The sequence below is a fragment of the Perna viridis genome, chromosome 3, assembly GCF_037379345.1.
Source record: "Perna viridis isolate PV_CMFRI_1.1 ecotype Kerala chromosome 3, ASM3737934v1, whole genome shotgun sequence".
Lineage (NCBI taxonomy): Eukaryota > Metazoa > Mollusca > Bivalvia > Mytilida > Mytilidae > Perna > Perna viridis.
In genome coordinates, this window is record NC_142447.1 from 16,306,346 (window position 1) to 16,331,360 (window position 25,015).

The 25,015-nt window shown below is 35.1% G+C and overlaps 1 protein-coding gene and 1 long non-coding RNA gene across 3 annotated transcripts; one reads left to right on the forward strand and one right to left on the reverse strand.

Moving 5' to 3' along the window:
• Window positions 1-217: 217 nt before the first annotated feature.
• LOC148621195 (uncharacterized) lies at window positions 218-4,054 on the forward strand. Its single transcript, XR_015921110.1, has 2 exons — window positions 218-324; window positions 2,426-4,054. It is a non-coding gene; the product is annotated as an uncharacterized LOC148621195 (long non-coding RNA).
• A 5,724-nt stretch (window positions 4,055-9,778) lies between these two features.
• LOC148621196 (uncharacterized) lies at window positions 9,779-14,366 on the reverse strand. Of its 2 annotated transcripts, XM_088573976.1 has the most exons (6): window positions 13,523-14,366; window positions 12,493-12,952; window positions 12,074-12,191; window positions 11,061-11,178; window positions 10,533-10,797; window positions 9,779-10,228 (listed from the first exon to the last, which is right to left on the reverse strand). In XM_088573976.1, the coding sequence occupies exons 4-6, from the start codon at window positions 11,168-11,170 to the stop codon at window positions 9,809-9,811; spliced, it is 795 nt and encodes a 264-aa protein (XP_088430102.1). In that variant the 5' UTR covers window positions 11,171-11,178; window positions 12,074-12,191; window positions 12,493-12,952; window positions 13,523-14,366; the 3' UTR covers window positions 9,779-9,808. The 2 variants fall into 2 exon arrangements, with proteins under 2 accessions (XP_088430102.1, XP_088430101.1); XM_088573975.1 differs by lacking the exons at window positions 12,074-12,191; window positions 12,493-12,952; window positions 13,523-14,366 and having other exon boundaries at window positions 11,061-11,835.
• Window positions 14,367-25,015: the final 10,649 nt, after the last annotated feature.

Consider the following 25,015-nt stretch of genomic DNA (forward strand, 5'->3'; position numbering starts at 1 on the left):
TTCGATTATGATTTCCTCAAATTTCTTTACTTCCTGTTTTTCTACAGTGAAGCCAAAGACAAAGACAAGACAAAAATTATCCTCTCAGATAGTTTACACTGTTATAAGAGGCAGACAACTAACACGTTTACATGATAATGGCAAACAGAACAGAGTGATACATGCAAAATAAAAGCATATGTAGCCTATATACACGAGTTAATCTGTGACAGATGACCTCAATAATTGCAAACAAATACGTGTTTTTTTTTAATTACCTTATCGACATACTCTAAAAATACACATACATGTACATGTACATTGGATTATAATCTAAATAATAATGTAAGTCTTATCTCTTAACCGTTTTAAGATTCTTCATGAGTTTTTTATGTAGCTTTACATTACATTAGAATTGCAAGCTTTTCATCTTATTATCTCAAAGGATGCTATGGTTAGACACAATACAATTACTGTTTTCCCTAACGCGGTAGCAGAGGCTCTATTCGTGTTTCTCAAAATTTACCAGAATTACTTTTTCTTCGTAGTTCATTTTTTCCGATGCAGTCGGTATTGTGTTCGCTTTGACATCACGTGAACCTCGCATTTCATTGGACAAAAGTGATAGCAACCGTGAAGTTCAAGGCTCCATTAGGGGCATTGGTGTCCGGAATAATTTCATTGAATTATAATATCTAATATATTGAATAATTGGAAATAGCTTACTTGTTGAACCAATTAAATAATTGAATTACTAAAGGTAGCTTAGTGTTCATACAGCTCAGGAAATAAATTTGGAACGAACAAAGCGAGAAAATGTGTCGGATATCTTTTATAAAGATAGTACTTGTTTATTAAGGGGAGTGTGATAATTACATAGCGTAGTGACATTTAGTAAGTCAATACATTCAAAAGGGAACATACTCAGTTGTGTATTTATTCTCTAAATTCGTGTACGTAAATTGGTTCAACGCAACTACTAGTGAGACAAGCGTGAGATGCATGTGCGGAGATGCTAGGAAAGGTGATTTGTTTGAATGATACTAAGTATGGTCGAAACGTAAAAAGAAAAAAAATGTCATCATTTCCAAGTGAAATTGCTGAAATAAATAAATTTTTAGACACAACCTTAGTAGATGAACAAGCTTTTAATAAAATTAAAATAAAAGATATTTACTACTGTGATTTAAGTCACTTTTTTCGTTTCACCGTCTGCACGGTTATAACCGATCTAGACGTGACATTTTATGAGAAACTCGGTTGGTGTTTCTAGAAAAAGTAGAGGACGCTTATCCTACCGATGCACCGATACTGGTCAATGCTCCCAGTTTTTAATGGGGCCCGGGTTGCTTATTTACTTTTGTTTAATCTTTGTATGTTTTATTTTGTTAATTTCATGTTCTTTATTGTGTGTATTTTCCGTTTCTAGTTTTTATCCTTGGAATATAATCTTTTGATTACCCTCGAATCATATTTACCTTGATTACTCTACCATATCCGTTCTTTTTTTCCCATTTTTTATTCAAAATGCCAATTCAAGAGTTTCGGAGAACAAGCATGTCGCCTGGATAAAGCGAGACATACACTTAAGTAGTAATTGCTGCGTACTCGTTTGGTAAGTGCCCACATTTTTAAGTTGTCAACGTCAAATTTGATTCAAGAACAATGTTCTAATTTGAGTCTCAGCTTCCGTTATTCTTATTCTATGAGTATGTCGTTAATAGCGATACGAAAATAAAAGCTTCGCCTGTGATTATCATCCCTCTGAAACACCAGCGGGTCTGTTATTTGTCCTTTTTCGTAATTACTTTTTCCTTTGAATGACTTGGACGTAGTTTTTTCCTTCCCATAATTATTTAATATAAGGTTGTCCGTCCGGTAGTAATATTTTAGAACACGGAAATTAAATCCCTACTGTGTAAATTCAGCTTTTATATGCAGTGAAACCTGCATCAACCGAACCCTGAATAAACCAGACGCATTTTTATATATATATATATATATATATATATATATATATATATATATATATATATATATATATATAATTTGAACCTTAGCAAACCGAACATCTGTTTAAGGAGGTAGACCTAGGGTAAGGGGCACACTCTGATATGTTTGTATCATATTCAATTTCATCAAAAGCTTATCAAGCTTTAATTTGAAACAGAATGAAATCAGTCTTAGTTACTTTGATGCTTACATGAGATTGATGTAAAATGCTAAATACAAACGTTCCAATGATTTGTGAGAGTTGTGTCCCTTACCTTAGGTCTACCTCCTTAAACTAGATTTTTTTTAGTCCATAAGCGGTTCCGTTTAGAAAGGTTTCACTGTACTGTATACGTAAATCAGCTTTGACAGTTTGGATGAATTGACATTTTAACATGAAATATTAAGCACAATTTGACTTCTAACGAAATTGTTTTCTCTCTGTTATTGAAAGTCTGGTATGGAACAGATAAAGTGAAATGATTCGAGTGGATGATCATATTCTAAAGAACACAAAAGATTAAGAGAGTAGTTGACGCAGTGACGAAACCAGATGAAGAGGGACTCCGTGGCTAGACACTTCATATGCTGTAAAATTTTGTTAATTCCGTGCAATATTTTGGCAAAAGAGAATGAATAATTTGCTTGATCTCCCCATTAGCTTGACTCCTTTTTGAAAATAATATCTTGAATCCGACGATGGGACTTTGCAATACATTGTCCCCTATCGAATGCATGCTTAGTGGGCTAAGTGCAAACATAGTCTCCTTCGGGGAATCTGGAAGTTGAGTAAAAACTTGACAAAGAAAACAGAGGAAACAGAAACTATTAAACATTAAACAGAAACCAAAAAGAAAATACGAAAAACTTAAATGTAAAAACGAGCTACCAAAACTTTATCAAAATAGATAGAAGAAAAGACAAGATGCAACAATAGGACAAACCCGCTGGCCGGGTCATTCCTTCTCATAGGATTAACATAATAACACCTAAATGAACTACCATACATTGTGTACGAAGTTACAGCCATAGATTAATCCTACGAGGAGGAATGACCCGGCCAGCGAAAGCTATATTTTAATATAGCCTTGCTGGCCGAGTGGTCTAGGGCGTTGGACTTTGTGCAGGCGGTGTTGCCATAGATGTCACATTGGTACGAGTTCGAGTCCCGCGGAGGGAACAACCAAAAATTTGCATCGCAAATTTGACAGTTTTAACATCGTTGGGAATTTTTCAGACCTTTCTATACGTTTACATATCTTCCTTGTATCAATTTGATCCGATGGAGCAGTGTAGCGAATAGAGTCGTCACATTCTGAGACGTATATATATAAGGTAAGGAAACTCGATTTTGATTTGGCATATCATTCAAATATAATGACAAGCTCTAAAGAGCTTCAGACTAAATGTAAAAACATACATTATGCAACATAAACCAGACAAACTAGAATCAAAGGATGTGCACATAGAAAACAAAACAAAAAGGAATCCAACATAACTATGATATGCAAACCAATAATTTATTACACCTGGCAACCCTATTGTAATGCCTAAAACAAAAGAAAAGAATATAATTTCAATTGCAATATTGTATATCTAAAATGTACTTTCAGAATTGTGTTATTTCAGGAACTTTGATCACCAGGACCAAAAACTGGAGAAACAAAAAAAAAAAAAAAATCGTCCGTTTTATACAAAAGGGATATTCAAAAACAGTTTTGTAAACTAGAGGCCCAGATAAGACGGATAATAAGTCACCTGGAACCAAAGTTCCTGAAGTTGGCTGCTTGAACAGTGAAAATGTATTTTCCTGAGATATTCCATCTAATAGGTTAACCACATTCTGACTTTTATGGCAGTATTTTTGAACAATACCATCCATATGCTTTTACTGGAGATATAGTTAAATTTTATGAGATGCTTTATACCAAACTGGTATTGATTTATCTAAGACTTGTGTTAGTGCACGGTTAATTATGTTTGTTTGTTTGTTTGTTTGTTGGGGTTTAACGTCCGAGCAGCAATATTTCAGCTATATTCAGACGATAAACATGAAATTGATGATAAAATGAACATGAAATGATGATGAAATGAAAAGGGGATGGGACACAAGGACAATGGGGTCGAGAAATTTTGATTGCCACTGGAAATAGGGAGAGGTGGGTAGGGTCGGGTAATTTAGCCTCTTGTGGTTCCTACTCCGGGAGAATACTACAGTAGGGTTCTTTAACGTGCGAGGAACGTGGCATCTTTCCCAACACGGTGTACCACTATGGTTTGCGGTCAGGTTCCGTATTATAGCCTGACAACCCCAGCATGTAACACGCCAGGGTACCCCATTCCACCACTTGGGGCACACATCCCAGTTGCTCTGTGGTCAAAGCGCCCTAGCCCCCGGCTAAGGTTCTAAGCACTATTTAGTCGCCTTGTACGACAATTTTAGCGCTGCTACAGGCCTATTCTTTTTAACACCCGGACCTGCACGGGGCGCACGGTTAATTAAGGTAACAACCGACTATACATGGAATAAATTTTGCCATGAGGAGTTAAAAACTGTGGTACTGCTCTTATAATGTATCATAGTAATTTTCTTTATTAACTTTCCGTAATTGCTAGGTTATCCTAAAGTATTGCTCGTTCTTTCCTGGTGAAAGAGCGAACTCGAATAATTACAAAATTATGGCTAATGTCTAGCATATTACACACCTACATGTACTAAACTGCCGCCCTTCCTTCTTTAATCTCAAATAGTCACGTACTTGTTCGTTTCATTTACATATTATCTTTGAAAATGCAAACCAGTTTACACAATCAGATCGAGGAATTAAGGTCAATCCTAAGAAATAACTCTATCCTGGGCCTGAATATTCTTAACTTATCACTAACTTTTGTGGTTAACACTGTGAGAAATTAATCTTTTTTTTTTTGCGATTACTACCTTTGCAATTTCATGCAAAAGTGCATCTAAGGAAAAATATATAGTTATCCACAAAGATTCAATAGGAATTAGAAATCGGTGAGCGCTGTACTCACGCTTTCCGTCAAGATAAAAGGAAAAGTTTTTAAAAGGAAATGATTTTTTCCTGCGAACTGGACGTTAATGTCATACACTGTCCGAGTACAACGCATTCTACGATTTAGCATACCCAAGCTTTGTATAAAATATCAACAGTCTGTAATTTACAGAAGCTCATAATTTTGTTTCAAAAATGTTACTGAATGACAGAATGGCGGAATGGCATAAGGTAAATTGTTAAACCACCTCCCCAATTCGGGTCACATTCAATCCGTTCAACTTTCGACACTATATTTAAGCCAAAAATTGAACTTGTTCAAAGGGTGACCGTATGAGACCCGAAAGGGTAGTAAAACATTTTTTTTTTTATATTTTACAAGTATGTTTGTTTGTTGTTTGTTGGGGTTTAACGTCCGAGCAGTAATATTTCAGCTATATTCAGACGATGAACATGAAATTGATGATAAAATGAACATGAAATGATGATGAAATGAAAAAAGTATGGGACACAAGGACAATGGGGTCGACAAATTTTGATTGCCACTGGAAATAGGGAGAGTTGGATAGGGTCGGGCAATTTAGCCTCCTGTGGCGAGCCGTATGGTTCCTACTCCGGGAGAATACCACAGTAGGGTTCTATAACGTGCGCGGAACGTGGCATCTTTCCCAACACTGTGGACCACTATGGATTGCGGTCAGGTTTTCTGTATTATAGCCTGACAACCCCAGCATGTAACACGCCAGGGGTACCCCATTCCACCACCTGGGGCACACATCCCAGTTACTCTGTGGGCAAAGCGCATAGCCCCCGGCTAAGGTTCTGAGCACTATTTAGTCGCCTTTCACAAGCTTAGCGCTGCTGCTCCTATTCTTTTAACACCCGGACCTGCACGGGGCACGGATATGGTAAAACGCAACAAACGCACCAGCGTATGGCCTAAATTTTATACAAAGTAGTAAACAGTAAATACTCTCAAAGATCACCAAAAGGTCTTCAACAAGTATAAACACACCTTTTAAGTAAGCTCCGAAAGACCCCGACAGCAAAAATAATAAAACCCACGGAAGAATGAACAGAACGATGACACAATGACACATTTATGACCAACACCCCGACTGTGGACAGGCGCACGTCTTTGGTGGGGTCAAACTAGTTTTACATGGCCTTAACAACTCCTTTCAATGTGAGGTCAAAAATGTACTAAACAAGAAACAAACACAACATTCAACTCTCCATGGAATATCGCAATATAAACCATATAGACAAACTGAGATACCCACTTAAAGAACATTCACAGTGTGTACTGAATAAATAATCAATGGAACCAAGATTCTAGCGGAGATAAAAAGAATGTAATCCAGGGACAAAGACCAGACATGGAAAACAAAGACAACAAAGAACATAAAATAACTAAAATAATACATACGAAGTAACAAAACTAAACTCGGACTCCACTAAAAAAGGCTAGTTCAGAACATATAAAAAATAATACCATCAGAAGTACCAGCATTAGAAACAGTGAAAGGAATTATTTAAGAATTGGCAATAATAAAAATTTTGTCTATTGAAAAATAACATAAATTTTCCATGTGCATAGCATATTGTGTATTGCGCAAAGTGCAATAAACAAAATATGCACATGGAAAATTTGTTTCTTTTTTCAATAGACAAAATTTTTATCAAAGCCAATTCTTATAAATTAATTTTAAAACATTTTTATCTATAAATATGAGAAAGGTAACTGAATAGGAGCGTGTCAATATTTTTTTTATCCACTGAGATATACCAAAATTATTTTAGCCAATCAGACTACGGTATTTATCTCAAATTAATTTATTCATGTATAAGGCGGTAAAATATTCAAATGACTTTTTGTCACTACAGTATTTATATCATAATTACATTTATACCCCGGAATAGCTTGAATTGTAGGTTTGTTACAAAATATCAAGTGCGTTTCCCATTCATCTAGCTATTCAAGTTATTTGAAGGACTCATTTAAGACATTCCAGAAAGCATTGAAATCGTTACTTACATTTTTTTTCTTTCGTGTTTTGTGGTGTTTTTTTTAATCTTTAAATAGCAGTCTTTATAAGAATCATGCAAATTTTGTAAAATGTGACACACCTTAAAAAAGCATACACATTTTTGTTTGTTTGTTTGTTGGGGTTTAACGTCCGAGCAGCAATATTTCAGCTATATTCAAACGATGAACATGAAATTGATGACAAAATGAACATGAAATGATGATGAAATGAAAAAGGGATGGGACACAAGGACAATTGGGTCGACAAATTTTGATTGCCACTGGAAATAGGGAGAAGTGGGTAGGGTCAGCAAATTTAGCCTCCTGTGGCAGAGCCCTATGGTTCCTATGGACAACCCCAGCATGCAACACGCCGCCCCGTGCAGGTCCGGGTTTTAAAGAATAGGCCTGCAGCAGCGCTAAGCTTGTCGTAAAAGGCGACTAAATAGTGCTCAGAACCCTAGACGGGGGCGTGGGCGCTCTGCTGCCCACAGAGCAACTGGGATGTGTGCCCCAGGTGGTTGAATGGGGTACCCCTGGCGTGTTATATGCTGGGGTTGTCAGGCTATAATACGGAAAACCTGACCGCAAACTATAGTAGTACACCGTGTTTGGAAAGATGCCACGTTCCTCGCACGTTAAAGAACCCTACTGTGGTATTCGAAAGGAGTAGGAACCATAGGGCTCCACCACAGGAAGCTAAATTGCCCGACCCTACCCACCTCTCCCTATTTCCAGAGGCAATCAAAATTTGTCGATCCCATTGTCCTTATGTCCCATCCCTTTTTCTTTTCTCCCCGTGCAGGTCCGGGTGATAAAATAATAGGCCTGCAGCAGCGCTAAGCTTGTCGTATAAGGCGACTAAATAGTGCTCAGAAACCTAGCCGGGGGCTAGGCGCTCTGCCCACAGAGCAACTGGGATGTGTGCCCCAGGTGGTGGAATGGGGTACCCCTGGCGTGTTACATGCTGGGGTTGTCAGGCTATAATACGGAACACCTGACCGCAAACCATAGTGGTTCACCGTGTTGGGAAAGATGCCACGTTCCTCGCACGTTAAAGAACCCTACTGTGGTATTCGAAAGGAGTAGGAACCATAGGGCTCCACCACAGGAAGCTAAATTGCCCGACCCTACCCACCTCTCCCTATTTCCAGTGGCAATCAAAATTTGTCGACCCCATTATCCTTGTGTCCCATTTTTCATTTCATCGTCATTTCATGTTCATTTTATCATCAATTTCATGTTCATCGTCTGGATATAGCTGAAATATGGCTGCTCGGACGTTAAACCCCAACAAACAAACAAACAAACTATTTAGTCGCCTTTTACGACAAGTTTAGCGCTGCTGCAGGCCTATTCTTTTAGACCCGGACCTGCACGGGGACCATATACTTTAGTGGGTTGAATGTTACTTTATAGAAAAGATTAGATGACAATGAAGGAATTGCGGTCGTAGTTTTGTAAAATACTAAGAGCAGTTAAGTTGAAAGTTTTGCCTTTTTTCTTCAATTCGAGATACATGTCCAGATAAGAGGCAGAATTCAGTTGTCTGTAGTGTCCTAACTTTCATGCTCTTTGGGTGGATGAGATGAAAATGGTCATTTTTGGACGAATTATGCTTAATATTCATCTCACCTTTTTTCTCTGTGTACGCTGTCACACAAGGTTCTGATACAATGTCTCCAATTGTGTCTTTCCTTGGCTGTCATCCTTGATGACGCCCAATTACTCTAGCCCAGTTGTGATCCCTCTTACTCAGTGGTTCTGCTCCATGTTGTTTTAGGCCGATAATTTTCTCTTCCCTTCAAGATGTTAATTCAAAGCTGTTGTTCATCTACACTGTTGTCCATCCTGACTACATGTTCTACGATCACAATGTACTGTACGCTATCATGTCGCTTATTTCTCCGAGGTAGCTCTTCATTTGATATATTCTCTTGTTGTCCAAAGCATCTATTTTTGTATGTGTCCAGATTTTTCTTGTTTAGCTCTGTTGTTTCCAAGTTTCGCTTCCGTAAGGACTGACATGATATGTTTTTCAGTAATTTTACCTTTGTTTGGATGGAACAATTTGTGAAACTTCAAATCGCCTAAATTGGCTTTTCTTAATTGTCGGTAATGTCCACATCGAACCTCCGGCTGATGTAACAACGCCTCAATTAGGGAAGGTAAAAGTTTCAACATAATCTTCTCCCTAGTTATCTCATTTTATTGGATAGTTTATGTTGAAGTTAAGTCTCTCCAGTCTCGTTGCTTCGATTTCCTTAGTGTTGACCTTAGTTTGCATTAACATGCAGTCTTTGTGTGTTTCTTCGTATATCCTTGTTTTTTTTTAATACAATAGGTCTAATCGTCACTGAAGTATAATGTTGTGAAGTTCCATCGTATTACACTTGGTTTAATTTCTGTTGTTCTTTTCATTATCAGACCCATCGAAATTTTTTTAAGCACATCTGACATTCGGTCAGACACAAGGTGATGACTTTTCTGACCGAACGACAATTTGTCTGACCGAAAAAACTCTGAACAATTTTTCGACACGCTAACATTTTTGATGGGGGGGGGGGGGAAGGGTGGGAATCTCCAAGTACATTTTATTATCAAGCTGATTTTAAAACTACTGGGTATGGGCTCTTGAATTTGTTAATTTGTGACCATTATTCATTTTGGCTAGAGTGTATCTGATGAGTCTTCATAAACGAAACGTGTACTTTGTTTTGAGTTCTTTGTATTATATATTGTTGATTTTTTAAATTTAAAATAAAGTATTGTTATTAAATTATAAAATCTATTCTCAATCTCTGGCATAAAACATAATCATTTCAAAATTCAACATTTCATCTTGATAGTCAAAACATTCACTGTCTTCATAATCATCATCATTGTCTTTGTCACAAAGGCTCTCCACAATCTTAAGTGTTGAGTTAACTTCAACTTGTACATTATCAATATCATTCTTTTCCTCATCAAGTATTTCAACATCTGCATCATTAGTCATTATAACATCAACAGTATTTTGTGTTTCATTTTCAGTTTCCAAATTGGTATTAGTAACAGGCTCTTTGGATTGATTTTGGGTTTCATTTACAGTTTCCAAATTGACAGTTTCAAAATTGACAGTTTCAAAATTGACAGTCTCCAAATTGGTTTTCTTCACAGGCCCTTTGGATTGCTTCCTGTTGTATGTTGGTTTCCTACATCCCACACCTTCTTCCTGAAAGATAATAGTACAAAAGATTTTACTAATTTTATATCTTGTTTAATATTGAAAATCTGTTTTTAACTTATTATAATTTTGAGTACTTGACATTTGAAGGGGAGGTTTGGTGCGCCATAAAACTTGATTTAACCCACCATTTCATTCTAAATGCCTGTACCAAGTCAGGACCATTGCAATCTACCAACATTCCAGTAGATTTGAACTTGTCTTCTATTTTGGACTATGAGATTGGTTTCTGTTCAGTAATTGATGTAACCTTTATTGAATATGTTAACTCCTGATGGATTGTTAAACTTACTAGCCAAGTCTCAATACTATCTGCAGGGTTGAACTCCTGAATTGGTGGAGCAAGGAGTTTAACAGCCATAAGGTTATTAAGAACATCTGATGTCAAACTTGAACGTCTGCAAGTTTTCAGCAGTTTGAGTTGAGAGAAAGCTGTCTCACACTTCACACTTGTTGAAGGAAGTGTAAGAATAAGGTCAATTACTTTAACAATGTTGGGGAAGTCTTTGGAGTCCAACATTTTTTCCCAGGATATAGAAACCAAATTCTTACGAAACCTGAAAACAGAAGACAAAACTTGATACACAATTCTTATATCAATATACATGTGTTATAGAACTAAGAAAGGACATTTAAAGTCAGATTTTTTTTTCAAGATTAGATAATTAAAAAGGTGATATCAAGATAAGTATCTAATATCCTTTATACCCCTTTTTCAGAAAATATGTTTTTCAAAATGATTTATTCAAAAAATAGACTTAATGTCTTCCTTTATGGACATTACATAATATTGAAAATCAGATTTTGGTTTAAAACTTACTTTGCTACAACAAGTTTCTTCAGAAGACTCCATTCATTCAGCAGTTGATCCATAGAGCAGGTAACAACTTTTTGCAAAGTTGCTGAGTAATGCAATTTCAGCTCTTCCATGCCAAACTCTGTTAAAATATGTAAGAACAAAATTACCCTAAATAGAAAAAAAAAAGAAAAGAGAGTACTGGTTATCATTGTTTATGATGTTTTTACATTTGTAAATGTAGAAAAAATACTATTTATTTACTTAAAATGCATCTATATTTTTATTACAATCCAACACATCTATTCAATTTCTCAATAATAGTATTTCTACAAGATTAAAGTCAGATGTACAACAAAACTTTAAATTTGAACAAACAACATTCCTAAAACAAACACTGAATAACAGTTAAGACATGCAAATACATAAGCTAAGAATAGCAGCAGCAAAACAGTGAAATCAGCAGAATGAACATTTTTTTAGAACCTTGAAGCTCAGTCCCTGATAAAGGCCATGTCTTAAAATTTAAAATCTTTGTAGCATTAAACACATTTTTTGAATCCAATTCAAATCTTCTCTCAATTGCTTGAACCATTCCATTGACGATATTTTCACAATAAGCCATAACAGGAGTTGAACCTTTCAAAGGAATCTCTACAAAACTACCTGACTCAAGAAAGCTGACAAGAGCATCTGATTTGCTGGTAAGAATATACGATAACAAGGTGCAGCAAAGCAATATAATTGGTGTAAATAAAAACCGGAAAATATTTTCTTATACAACATACAAGAGTATTAATTTATCAATACAAGTAAAGAAAAACAATTAAAAAACTTTAATAAATTTAATAGTATAAAGTTTAGTAACTTACTAAATTATACATCAATAATATTCGTTTGAAAGTAATTAATCCAAACAATTGATTAATTTAATCAGAAAATTACAAATTTATTGAAAGTAATACCACATCTTTATTGAAAAAGGCCAACCTAATCATTTATACACATGTAACATTAAATTGATTTCAATCACATACCTTCCACATTTTTCCTTCAATAGTTCAACAGTTGCCTGGACCCAACACAAACTGTCGCACAAATTGACATCCACCTGCTGCAGCTTTAGCGATAATCTCATAGCAACATCTAATACATCTTGCAAGAGTTAACATGATCAGATCAGGATACATTTATAACAAAATCTTTATAAAAATGGAAACAGCAAATCAGATGACTGTGACAAACAACTGTAGCATTTGTTACGACCTTGTTTTTAACATGAAATGAAATTATTATTGTTATAATACCTTATACATGTACATCATAACATGTACCTATAAGACCTAAATAACTTATCTTCCCTTTATTTCTTAATGTGGTACATAGTGTATATTTATAAATGTATTTGCATATTATCAAGTAATCCGTTGAAGTTAAACAAAAAAATAACAAGTACCTGAATGAACAGTATAAAGGCCATCATATTCTTGTCAAGCACCATCTTGGCTAATCCCTCTGCTTTAGGGTTTTTGTGGCTAATCGTTGACAAGTGGGCTTCTAGCGCCCTAAAAGACTTAAGATATGCCTCGATGCACCTATAGAGATGTGGCAACCACCTTGTTCCAGTCACTTTGGGAGGCATCACACCTTTTCCTACAGCTTTAATAGCATTTTTTAATCCTTTTTTATTCAAATAGCTCTTTTTATAAAAATAGTACAAGCCAATGAATAGAGTCATCATTTTGTCATATTGTTTATGTATTTTAATGCATCTCTGAATCCAAGCTCAAGTCTGTGACACAAACAATGTATGTTGACAATTTCACTGTTAATGTTTTCTTTTATTAAAGTTGACAGACCAGATTTTTTCCCCACCATGTTTGAGGCACCATCGCTGCCCATGGCAATAAGCTTATCTGAAAATTAAATAACAAATTTCTTTCAGAATCTTCAAGCCGAGAACTTTAATTTAAATAGTAAAAGAGAGGAAATGGGGAATATGTCCAAGAGACATTGTCACAACAACCCGGCCGGTGACAAACAACCAAGTCAATTTGTTATAATAATAATATAATTTGACATGATGTGGTTCTTGCAACGGTCTTGACTTGGTACAGGCAACGCATAATATAAGAGTATCTTAATTATTCAATGAAATAATTTATTTAATTATTCAGCTGTTTATAAACATTTATTTTATTTGATACTCTAAAGAAAGGAAACAACAGAATTACCGAACGTAGATAAGTGAGTCTCAAACTACTCAAAGTCCAAAGGGCGGAAGACCAGCTCAATAACACTAGAAAGATTGTAGATCGCAATGGTCCTGACTTGGTACAGGCATTTCGAAAGAAATGGTGGGTTAAGCTTTTGGCAAGAGCACCTCCGAGTACTTTGTAGACAAAACACTTCAGGGGTACTTAAATTTTTTGGCTGGAACATTGTTTTTCTCCTAAAATAAAATGTTCATAAAAACTTAGACCTACCTTTATCTAATCCGTGCTTTTCAAAGATATCAAGTGTGTAGTTATATAAGTCTAAGGCACAGGTTGACTCGGGGGTTCCTATGTGTAAAATTCTTTCTGTAACTTTGCCCGAGTTCGAACATCTAACATAGATTGTTTCTTGCTCTTCACCGGAAATATCTAGGGTCCCATCCATCATAAAGGAAAAAAAACAACTGTCCCCTATCAAAACTTCTGTGGCCTTTCTTTCCACTTTTGCTATTGACTGGACAAATGACCTAACTGCATGTTCAGTTAGATAAGTTTGACCTAAATCCAAGCCTTTAGCACCATCAATGTCACATAGCCATTTATAAACTGATAAAGGTCTGTTTTGTTTGGCTACAGCATGGGCATTCCTAAATAAGTATGTAAGACGATGAATTTCTGATGACTTCAGTTTTTTAATGCTTTGCCTGCTTCCGAGTTCATTGTTTCTGATGGGGTTTGATCTCTTGCATTTATTACATCTGCAGACTTGGTATGTACATTAGACCGTTCATGGTCAACAACAGCTGAAATTCTGAAGTTTGTTGTACCAATAACAAATGGATTTTTGCAATCCTTATCATTTTTAAAAAATTCCACGCAAGTTTTGCAGGACATTTTTTCCCCATCATAATGTAACCATGGTCTATCTGTTTGCCACTTGGTAGAAAACTTGCGATCAGGACGGTTCTTTTCATATTCCTTAACCTTCTTTTGTTTTTCTTCATCTGTTAAAGATAGTTTACGTTTCTTACCAGGGATTGCCCCAGGATAGTGAGTTAGAAATGACATCGCATTTTATTTTATGTAAATTAATCTGGTTCCCAAAAATCGAAAACCAGTCTTCCTGTCTAATTGAAATTCGACCCATAAATAAGTTTGACCCAACAAAATTTCAAATGAAAATTTGTTTTATCAGATGTTCAATTATTAATCTTTATCAATTTCGATGTAAAAGAAATATACTATTATTTTTTTCATCATTATTTTGACAATATAATGACCGCATGTTTCACATGTAAACGAGTAGCGAGACAACGGAAGGGACGATATATCAAAGGACGAAATGACGTGTAGCGAATGAACCAGAAGTTACATATTATTGTTTACAATCAAATTGATTGGCTATCTCGCTAGACTGTAGACTAATTCACTTAATTATTAAAACGTTCTAGTTTTATTATTCACAAAAACCACTTCAGTTTTGAGAAAATCTTCTTTAACGTAAGAAAAAAACATCGGACACCCGGGCCGACAAGCAACGTGTATTTACCGGACCCGGGACAATGTTACCGGACAGGTCCGACGGTCCGGCAGGTTTCGATGGGTCTGCATTATATGATTAAAAAAAACTAATAACAAAAGGCATCCTGACATATTACAGTTCAGTTTCACCCCCTTAAAAATTCTACTAACACCGAGCATACAAAAAATTCTTCCTCTCTCGTCTACCCCGGACATGTCTGTTTAACAGCAACTCGGCGGTTGTTTGTAGAAAAGCAGAAGACGTTTACTCTACCGGTGCACTTGACCCATGCTCCCAGCTTTTAGTAGAGTCCGAGTTGCTCATTTGCTATTGTTACTTTGTACACAGTGTATGTACTATTTTGATTATTTTCTTATTATGTTCTTTGTTGTGTGTCTCTGTTTTCCATGTGTAGTTTTCGTCCATGGATAGCATTCTTTTGATTTCCGCTAGAATCTTTCAGTAGGTCTAAAGTCTTGGAAGACGTAGAACTTCATGATGGACCAAAAGCTATTTATATGAATAGAATCAAATGTTTTTTTTTTTCAAATTCAACATAGTTAACAACTGATGGTCCACTAAAGGCACTATTCTAATATATTTCCGAGCCTAAATAAATCGTGCTCCTCCTAATCCAGCTTGTTCCTCCACATCGTCTTGGTTTATTGGTATCACCACTCTAGAGATTGTAGAAATGGTCGACAATTTCAATAGAAAATGGTGATAATTGCTATCATTCTTAAAATAAGAAATAGAATTTTCAGTGGCGAATATCCAGGGGTTGAACCCCATTTTGATAAACAAATTTTGTTATGCCCCCGCAACGATATTGTTTTACCCCTGTCCGTCCGTCTGTAATTCCGTTTTCCGCACTTTTTTGGAAATCTTGAAGATATTGAACTGATTTTTTGTATGTGAGACTTTCATGATTAGTTACAGATCGAGTTAAAGTTTCGTTTTGCTACGCTGAGTTTTACCAAAATTATGGGCCCTGGACTTAAAAAATTCCATGGAAATAACAGTTTTCCGCACTTTTTTGTAAACCCTTGCAGATATTGAACTGATTTTTTGTATGTGAGTCTGTTATGATTAATTACTGTATGAGTTAAAGTTTCGTTCTGCTACGCCGAGTTTTACCAAAAATATGTCCGGACAAAAATGCGTTATTTTATAATATTGTTAACTCACCTCAGATCTCTTTTTAACTTGTTTATCAAGAATATATATTTGCGATACGCAGCGCTTTGGAAGGAACGGATTTACTCAGGTGATCTTAAAGATGAGACAACCCGTGCAGGTCCGGGTGTCAAAAGAATAGGCCTGCAGCAGCGCTAAGCTTGTCGTACGGTTTTGTTTGTTGTTGGAGTTTAACGTCCGAGCAGCAATATTTCAGCTATATTCAGACGATGCACATGTAATGGATGATAAAATGAACATGAAATGAAAAAAAAAGGATGGGTCACAAGGATAATAGGGTCGACAAATTTGATTGCCACTGGAAAAAGAGGGGATGGGTAAGGTCGGGCAATTTAGCCTCCTGTGGCGGAGCGCAAAGGTTCCTACTCCGGGAGAATACCACAGCAGGGTTCTTTAACGTGCGAGGAACGTGGCATCTTTCCCAACACGGTGCACCACTATGGTTTGCGGTCAGGTTTTCCGTATTATAGCCTGACAACCCCAGCATGTAACACGCCAGGGGGACCCCATTCCACCACCTGGGGCACACGACCTAGTTGCTCTGTGGGCAGAGCGCCCTAGCCCCGGCTAGGGTTCTGAGCACTATTTAGTCGCTTTTTACGACAAGCTTGGTGCTGCTGCTGGCCTATTCTTTTGACACCTGGACCTGCACGGGGCTATAGAGGTTATGTACACGTATTTTTTTTAAAGTACAGTGTACATGCAAGTACATTCCCGAGGAGCTCCATCGATTTATAGTTTTGCTATGTATGCATATGCCAGACTGCATGTACTGACAACTCTTTATGATTTTAAATTTAACCATTTTTTGTTTATGATTTCGTGCCAATTAAGTAAAGTTTATATATATTCATGATCATATATAACTTTACCCACCTTCATATTACTCTTTTTCAAGATGTTCACCATATAATGTCTTTCTCTATATTGCAGTGAATGGAAATATTTTAACTTAATCAGCAATATATGTATTCGTCACACTGGGATGTACATGTATGCCTAACGAAAATGAAAAGATGACAGACAACGAGAAGAACTTAATATAGTCTTCTTACTTTCTTAACACGATTATTGCACCCATACATAGATCAGTGGACCACTCTGCATCATATATGTACAAGTTAGTTTCGAAGATGTATTTTTTTTCGGGCAAATGTATACATTTTCAATGTACCCAAATGGAGATTGAGAACCAATGATGTAGCACTTCCATGCATGGTAATTGAGCATTACTTCCGGTTTTCATTTATGCATATTAATTAGGTCGTCGTAACAAATAAATCATTCTAACTTTTTTTAGCGCTAACTTGATGAGGAAACGTTTGTTACACACGTATCTAAACATAAGTTATATATATTTTTAATAAATATAACATTTATGAAATATTTTTTGTGTCACGCCTCCTTTAAGTCAACCAAATAAAGAACAATAACTCTTACAGTCTAACAATTTCAACACCATCAACAAATCATTTGAACGTTTGTATTCAGCATTTAACATCAATCTCCCGCTAAACATCAAAGTAACTTGGACTGATTTCATTCCGTTTCAAATGAAAACTTGATAGGCTTTGAGTGAAGTTGAATATGATACAAATATATTACATATTTCAAGAGTTATGTCCCTTACTCTAAGTTTACATCCTTGTACGATCCAACAATCGACAATACAGCAAACAACTAAAAAAATAAATTAAAGGTCTGTTCATTCTTCTGTGTAAAATGTTGCTAGAAAATTCGACAAGTAGTCAAATGTGAATGTAACGAAATAAGAAATTTTCCCATGATCGGAAAGTTGATCTGACATTTGAATGTGTTGCAAAATATTGGAAATCCGGGAAATTAAATATTTGAATTGTCTAACATTTGATATGTAATACTTAGAAACTGAACTGAACCAAATAATGACTTAGGTAGTTATACAATATGCTCTTGCTTTAAGTTCATTGACCTTGGAAAGTTTAGAATAATCAAATTTTCTATGAATCACCTTAACCATTAATAGTTTGAACAAGATTGTCAATGATGTTACGCTAATGAGAGTAATTTATACCTGCGTCATCAGTGGTAACCGCTCGATTCCGTCCGTCCATCCGTCACGCTTTGGAGATACATCCTGTAATCTGTAACAAAACAGGTATAAAACCAATATTTTTCAAACTTTGCACATTGATTTTAGCCCCGTGCAGGTCCGGGTGTTAAAAGAATAGACCTGCAGCAGCGCTAAGCTTGTCGTAAAAGGCGACTAAATAGGCTAGGATGCTCTGCCCACAGAGCAACTGGGATGTGTGCCCCAGGAGGTGTAATGGGGTACCCCTGGTGTGTTACATGCTGGGGTTGTCAGGCTATAATACGGAAAACCTGACCGCAAGCCATAGTGGTGCACTTTGTTGGGAAAGATGCCACGTTCCTCGCACTTTAAAGAACCCTACTGTGGTATTCTCCCGGAGTAGGAACTATAGGGCCCCGCCACAGGAGGCTAAATTGCCCGACCCTACACACCTCTCCGTATTTCCAGTGGCAATCAAAATTTGTCGACCCTATTGTCCTTGTGTCCCATCCTTTTTTCATTCCATCATTTTATGTTAATTTTATCATCCATTTCATGTTCATCGTCTGAATATAGCTGAAATATTGCTGCTCGGACGTTAAACCCCAACAATCAAACAAAACAAACAAACATTGATTTTAAACCTATTGTAAATGTGCACCTCACATTTTTACCCTATTTGTTTAACTTGCTTAGTTTTTATATACATATTTATGATAATTATGTGCTGACAAAATATTAGGGTGACTCTTGATAAGACTTATACTGTCCTGTTCATAAAAGTAAGTATTAATTAATTGAATGTAATTTTATGGGATAAGAGCCTATGGGTACTTGGCCCTGGTGCAAGAGAGTAAATTTAACTGGTATTAATAAGACACGGCATGATCATAAGTACATTTGTGCTTTACATGAATGTGAAATATTGTATCAAAAATACTTATAATCATTTTGTAATCTACTTTATCCGTGTTATTGCTTATGGAGGATTTTTTTAATTATTAATAGAGAACAAACCGTGGGGAATGGGGCATCACGAAGAAGGTAGAAATGGCGGATGGAATAGGGAACGTGACGAGTAGTAAGTTTATCCCATATAAGAGATGTTATTTAAAAATATCTTTCTTCTTATAAAAAAGTTAATTTACTGGAATGGTATGAGAAGGTTAGGGGTATGGGATGTGGAATCAGGCTTAATATGTGAAGATGGGTGACGGTGATAGATACGGGGTAACATATAAGAACAAAGCAAGCTCCACACAGCGGCAGACGTTCGTTCCGTTTCTTACAAACCGTTGTAGACAGGCCCGTAATTTCGAAATTCTTGGACACGTTTCAAATGAAACGTCAAATGACAATCGGATAACGTCGCGTAATTGTAATCTTTCACTTTTTCCCCGACTTTGAGATTGTATTTTTTGAGAGGGCTGACTGCAGCGTCTAGAGTGAAACGTCAGACCCTGTTTCGGAGTTTGAGAAGAAATTATGTGGACTAATGATATGAAGTCAATGTGACCAATATTGGGTGCCTTTTTTGTGAGGGCTAGGAATGACCTTGAAAATATTGTAAAGATAATGATGGAGACCGTGCAAATGTTAAATTATCATATGAAAGGCATGAAGAAGGAAAGTAGATAGAGTAAGGGGTATGTAGTAGGAATAACTATAGAAATTTTATATGAAATCTCTTAAAATAACTATCATCCTCTGAGTGCTAAAATGTTTGACGTTACTTGCCTCTCGGAACCAATGTTGTAGGCGGCCTAAGGTTAATATAACCTACATTATCATATAATTTATTTAATGATTTCTTCCACGTGTAGAGTATACAGCATTTGGAAAAAAAATGAAGGTCAACCCATCAAAGGTACTATTAGGATAAAATTGGATGCTGGATCTATAAGTATCACATTTTGAAATAAATTTGGATAAAATTCGATAATATTCGACTCATTTTGTCAGTTTATAATAAATTATATATATATAAAGGGACCTAATTAGGAAAATTGCCGTAATCAAAAGTTCAAATGTGTACCACTTATAAAAGGTGTTTATAAGTACATCTTTACTTAATAACTTAGATAAAATACCTAGTTTAAACAACATGTTTTTGTGATATTTTTCGGGATGTAAGAACAATTGAATCAATTTCAACCTTGAGGTGGAAAAAAATATCTATGTGTATGTTGTTCGTAACGTAAAAACATGCTAATAATTTGAAGATATTTTACGTGTTAACCATACAGTTAACCGGTAACGTATTTGCATCATTTACAACCTGTTACATCATTCAATTTGCTACATTTCAAAATAAATAATGATTAATTTGATGCAACTTTACGCTTGTTTACTTTCAAAGAGGTAAAAAATGAAAATTCAAGTAAAGAATTCTATTTCTTTATTAAATCTAGACACAACTCCAGACTATCTGCATTAATACATATATTAATGAACCTTAGCTTAAATGTTGATGCTTTATTTCGGCATATTTAACACTAAGGGGTGCATATCTTGACATTTGGTTATATGTCTCTTTATTAATGTGGCATTACCTAATATTGTCAAGTTTATTCACATATATTGTCAATAAGTACGTGTTAAATCAAGGAGATCCCTATAAAGGTTTCTTCTTATATTCAGTTCATCGAAACCAGTGTTTTCTAATTCTGCTACCCTTTTCATTCCCAGAATGTGATAGTACTATACCAAATGACCCTTAACTTCATTACAATTTGAAAGGAATGCAACCATGACCCACTTGGGATAATGACCTTAGACTTTGAATCATTCACTGCGAAATTTTGTTCTACTTTCTGTAATTAAATTAAATATAGCGTTCTACTTGATACTTCTGCAGTACGAAAAATTGTAATCATCGAATTCACATCATAATTTAAGCAATATAATGATTTACAATATCTATCAATAATGTTTTTATGTATAAACGAAGTAATATTCAACAAAAGGTTTACAAAAATACGATATAATTTAAGACGCAAATGGATGTAGTTAAAAGTATTGAAGGATAAAGCATGAAACTTATTATACATGTACTGTTTCTGATCTTTACATCATAGCATTGCATAGTTACCTAACTTACACAGCCAAATGTGCCACATATGATAATCATACGGTGCTCGATTTATATGATTCTCATACGGTAATTTTGACTTAAAAACATATGATAATTATGCGATAATCATATATATACCGAAACATATGATTATCATATGGTGCTCGATTTATATGATAATCATATGATGCAAACCATATGATTCTCATACACAAAAACAAGGCAGAAGGGTGCATCATTTCGTATCATAAATGCATCCTTTCTCTAAGTTGATTAAGTGCCACGGTTAAGGAGAAAACAAATTACATAGACAGTATTGAAAAAAGAGATAACTCTTCATTTTGTGCAAAAGTTTGTTGCTGTTTTGTTTAGAAATTTTAAAATTAAGCATCAATTGTCGCTTCAAAAAGTCTTTTTGACATAAATATGATATAATAAGCATTACATTTGAACATAAAAATAAGTGCGATATAAATGCCAACCATATGATATGATCTTCCTAAATTTTACATGGACATCCTCATAACAACAACAAGGTTAAACATTTAAAAAAAAAATACAAAAATAAATTTTCCTTTAATTTCTTTTCCTATTCCATCATTTATGTTGTGCATGATTTTTTACAATTCCATGTCATTCACTCGATTCACGACTTCCAGCACAACTATACCATATAAGGACCCCACCCTCTCCAATGCATTTATGAATTTATGATTAAAAAAACGGAAAGTACAATGAAACCTGTCTGAACCGAATAATTTTGAACTAAAAATAGATTTGGTTTTAAAAGGTGTTCTGTGTATCAAAGTTCGTAAGGTTAAATACATTAGTATTGATATAAAGAAAGAGTTAAAGGTGTCTTGTGTTGGCAAGATTTTTGTTTTTTAAATTCAGAACTTCAGAACTTACCCGTGCAGGTCCGGGTTTTAAAAGAATAGGCCTACAGCACCGCTAAGCTTGTAAAAGGCGACTATATAGTGCTCAGAAATCTAGCCGGGGCTAGGGCGCTCTGCCCACAGAGCAACTGGGATGTGTGCCCCAGGTGGTGGATTGGGGTACCCCTGGCGTGTTACATGCTGGGGTTGTCAGGCTATAATACGGAAAACTAAATTGCCCGACCCTACTCACCTCTCCCTATTTCCAGTGGCAATCAAAATTTGTCGACCCCATTGTCCTTGTGTACCATCCCTTTTTCATTTCATCATCATTTCATGTTCATTTTATCATCAATTTCATGTTCATCGTCTGAATATAGCTGAAATATTGCAGCTCGGACCTTAAACCCCAACAAACAAACAAATCAGAGAAATAGTCATTCCTATAACACTAAAATATTCGTTCTAGTTAAACAAACTAATTCTTTGCTAATTTGAAGAAACGCACGACCAATCCTATAACTATGCACACTCTTCAATCAACTCTGGGACATTTCTCAAAGATCAAAACTCCCCACGCGACAGAAGCCCTGATATACGTGGTGATAAGATGCTAATTTTTATGAATGAAAATAGGAATTTTGATATTTTTATTGCAAAAGTACAGTCGAAGACTGTTAGGAATTTAATATGTCTGGACAAGGATGATGACGAACCCAACTATCTCAGCCTTAAATCTTAAAGTTTCAGAATTACATAATTTTTCCCTGTACCTACACGATCCACAAGTCTAAGGGGAGGATTGTGCACTTTTAAAAGGTTCAAATTAGATAAAAACTAATTACCTGTACTAAATCTAAATTTAAAATGTGAAAATTATCTTAGATCACACAGTTCGACATTAAAACTCAAGTATATTTTATGGGAAATATTTTTTAATAAATGACGTTTTTTTTAGTTTTTTTATATTTACTTCCTGGTCAGTTTGAGAAAACTGTTCAAGAATGAAACTTCTTCTGATAAACACATTGGAATGGGATTTATAATCCAAGCTATAACACATGTAATATATTTTATTATAAGACAATAAAAACTTTTACGTACCATTCTGTGTAAGAATCAGGCAAGGGGTGGCACATCATTATTCTCAATTTCATCTTTTTTGCCTCCAACATATTCAAATACGTCTAGAAAAACAACTGAAAAGCTATTTAAATTTATCCTGAAGCATTAGTGACGTAGGTACTTTTAGACTGCTTATATAAGGAAGAAGTTGGGGAAAATTTTTCCGCCATTCTTCCATAGTGCATTTCAACTAAATTTGATCTATCAATATCTTGAAAACGCAAACTTTACAAACACTTGGACAGTAATTTCTTCAGGTTATGAGGTAAAATAATTGGATAATGCAATAAAATATCTGTTTATTTTTTCTTCATTTGCCACACCTTATACACATTTTGCCTGATTCTTAGACAGAGAAGTACTTAATAGGTATGACATTATTACTGAAGAAAGAATTATTAAACAATCTTTCATATCTAGTAAAGTATCATTTATTGAAAGCGTGGGTAACATTTTCCTTTTTGGTAGTCTAAATGGTACAATATTTGACTGAATAAATCTTCATTTAAGCAAAGGATACAGCGCTAATCTATTCCAATATTTCACAAATGAAGAAAGTGTCAAATTCATATTAAGTAATGACATCACAATGACGTGTTCTATTATGACGTCATTACTTATAACAGTACATTTCAAGTCAAGAAAACAAATACAGAAACAAGATAGAAAACTATTGGAAGGCATTTAACATTTCCTCTGCCAAAGGGCCATAAATGTCCATTTGTTTCTTGACAAAGGGCCAATAAAATGGCCAATTACTCTAAAGCAATACACGGATATGATTATGTAATTACCTATCATTGATTACTACTGAGACGGTAATTAAATACTTTTATCAGTTGTCTTCATTGATGTTTTTTTGTAAAAAAAAAACAAAAAAACTGAGTATGCGATGTTACTGTACGGTATACAACACTAAATGGAATTTACACTTACACTGCGGTTATAGTTAAAACAAATTAGTTAAATAGCACTCCACATAAGAATCATGGAAACTGTGATTCATCGGTGAAAAACCTACACATTTTTATTTTTAATATTTTGTTTGTATTGCCATAGTAAACAGAAATTAACATTCGATTTGTCATATAACTCGTGTTCTTAGGAGATAAAAAAAATATGTACATAGAATGCACTGTAGATTTCAAAATTAAGGGACATAACTCTGCAAATGACACTAAAATACAATTGGATATTTGGTGCGGATTATCTCGGAGCAGACAGATTGGAATGAATAATTATACATTTCATAATATAGACCTATAAGGCAACTTAATACTAAAAATAAAGAAAAATATGTAGCCTTTTTTTCAGGTGTATCGCATTTTACAGAATTTGCATGATTCGTACAAAGACTGTTACTAAAATATTCTTCTTGATAAAGATAACCAGTAGAAGGATACACTTTGTGCATTTTCTAACGCTTTAATACATGTGAAATCAAATTGTTGTCTTGCAATAACGATAAGTTCTTTTTGACTAAGAAAACTTATTATTCAACCTGATCAAAAGCACTCAACTTGGGTTGTCTGGTATAAATGGTTTTTTTTTTATCGATATGTCTATGACAAAGTGGTACTACCTGTAGATGCTTAAGGGATAAAGCGGTTATGGTAACAGGAATAAATTGAGAAAAAAAAAAGAACTTCTGCAAACAAAGTTTCAAGTTGTGCAAATTTTCAATACACATTTACAAATTAAGGGACAGTCCACTGCCTGTTAGCAGAGATGATTCATGATGTCAATTAGCAACGAAACAAATATTTGTTTTTCGGTCTGCATATGCTTTCTTTTTTGTCACGGTAGTCCTATCTGTATTTCAATCTGCGTTTTGGGGAAACCCATTCATCTCCCACAAAAATATACAAAGTTAAACCAAACCAAAACGATAACCTGCAAAAAGCCAGTTTTATACACAATT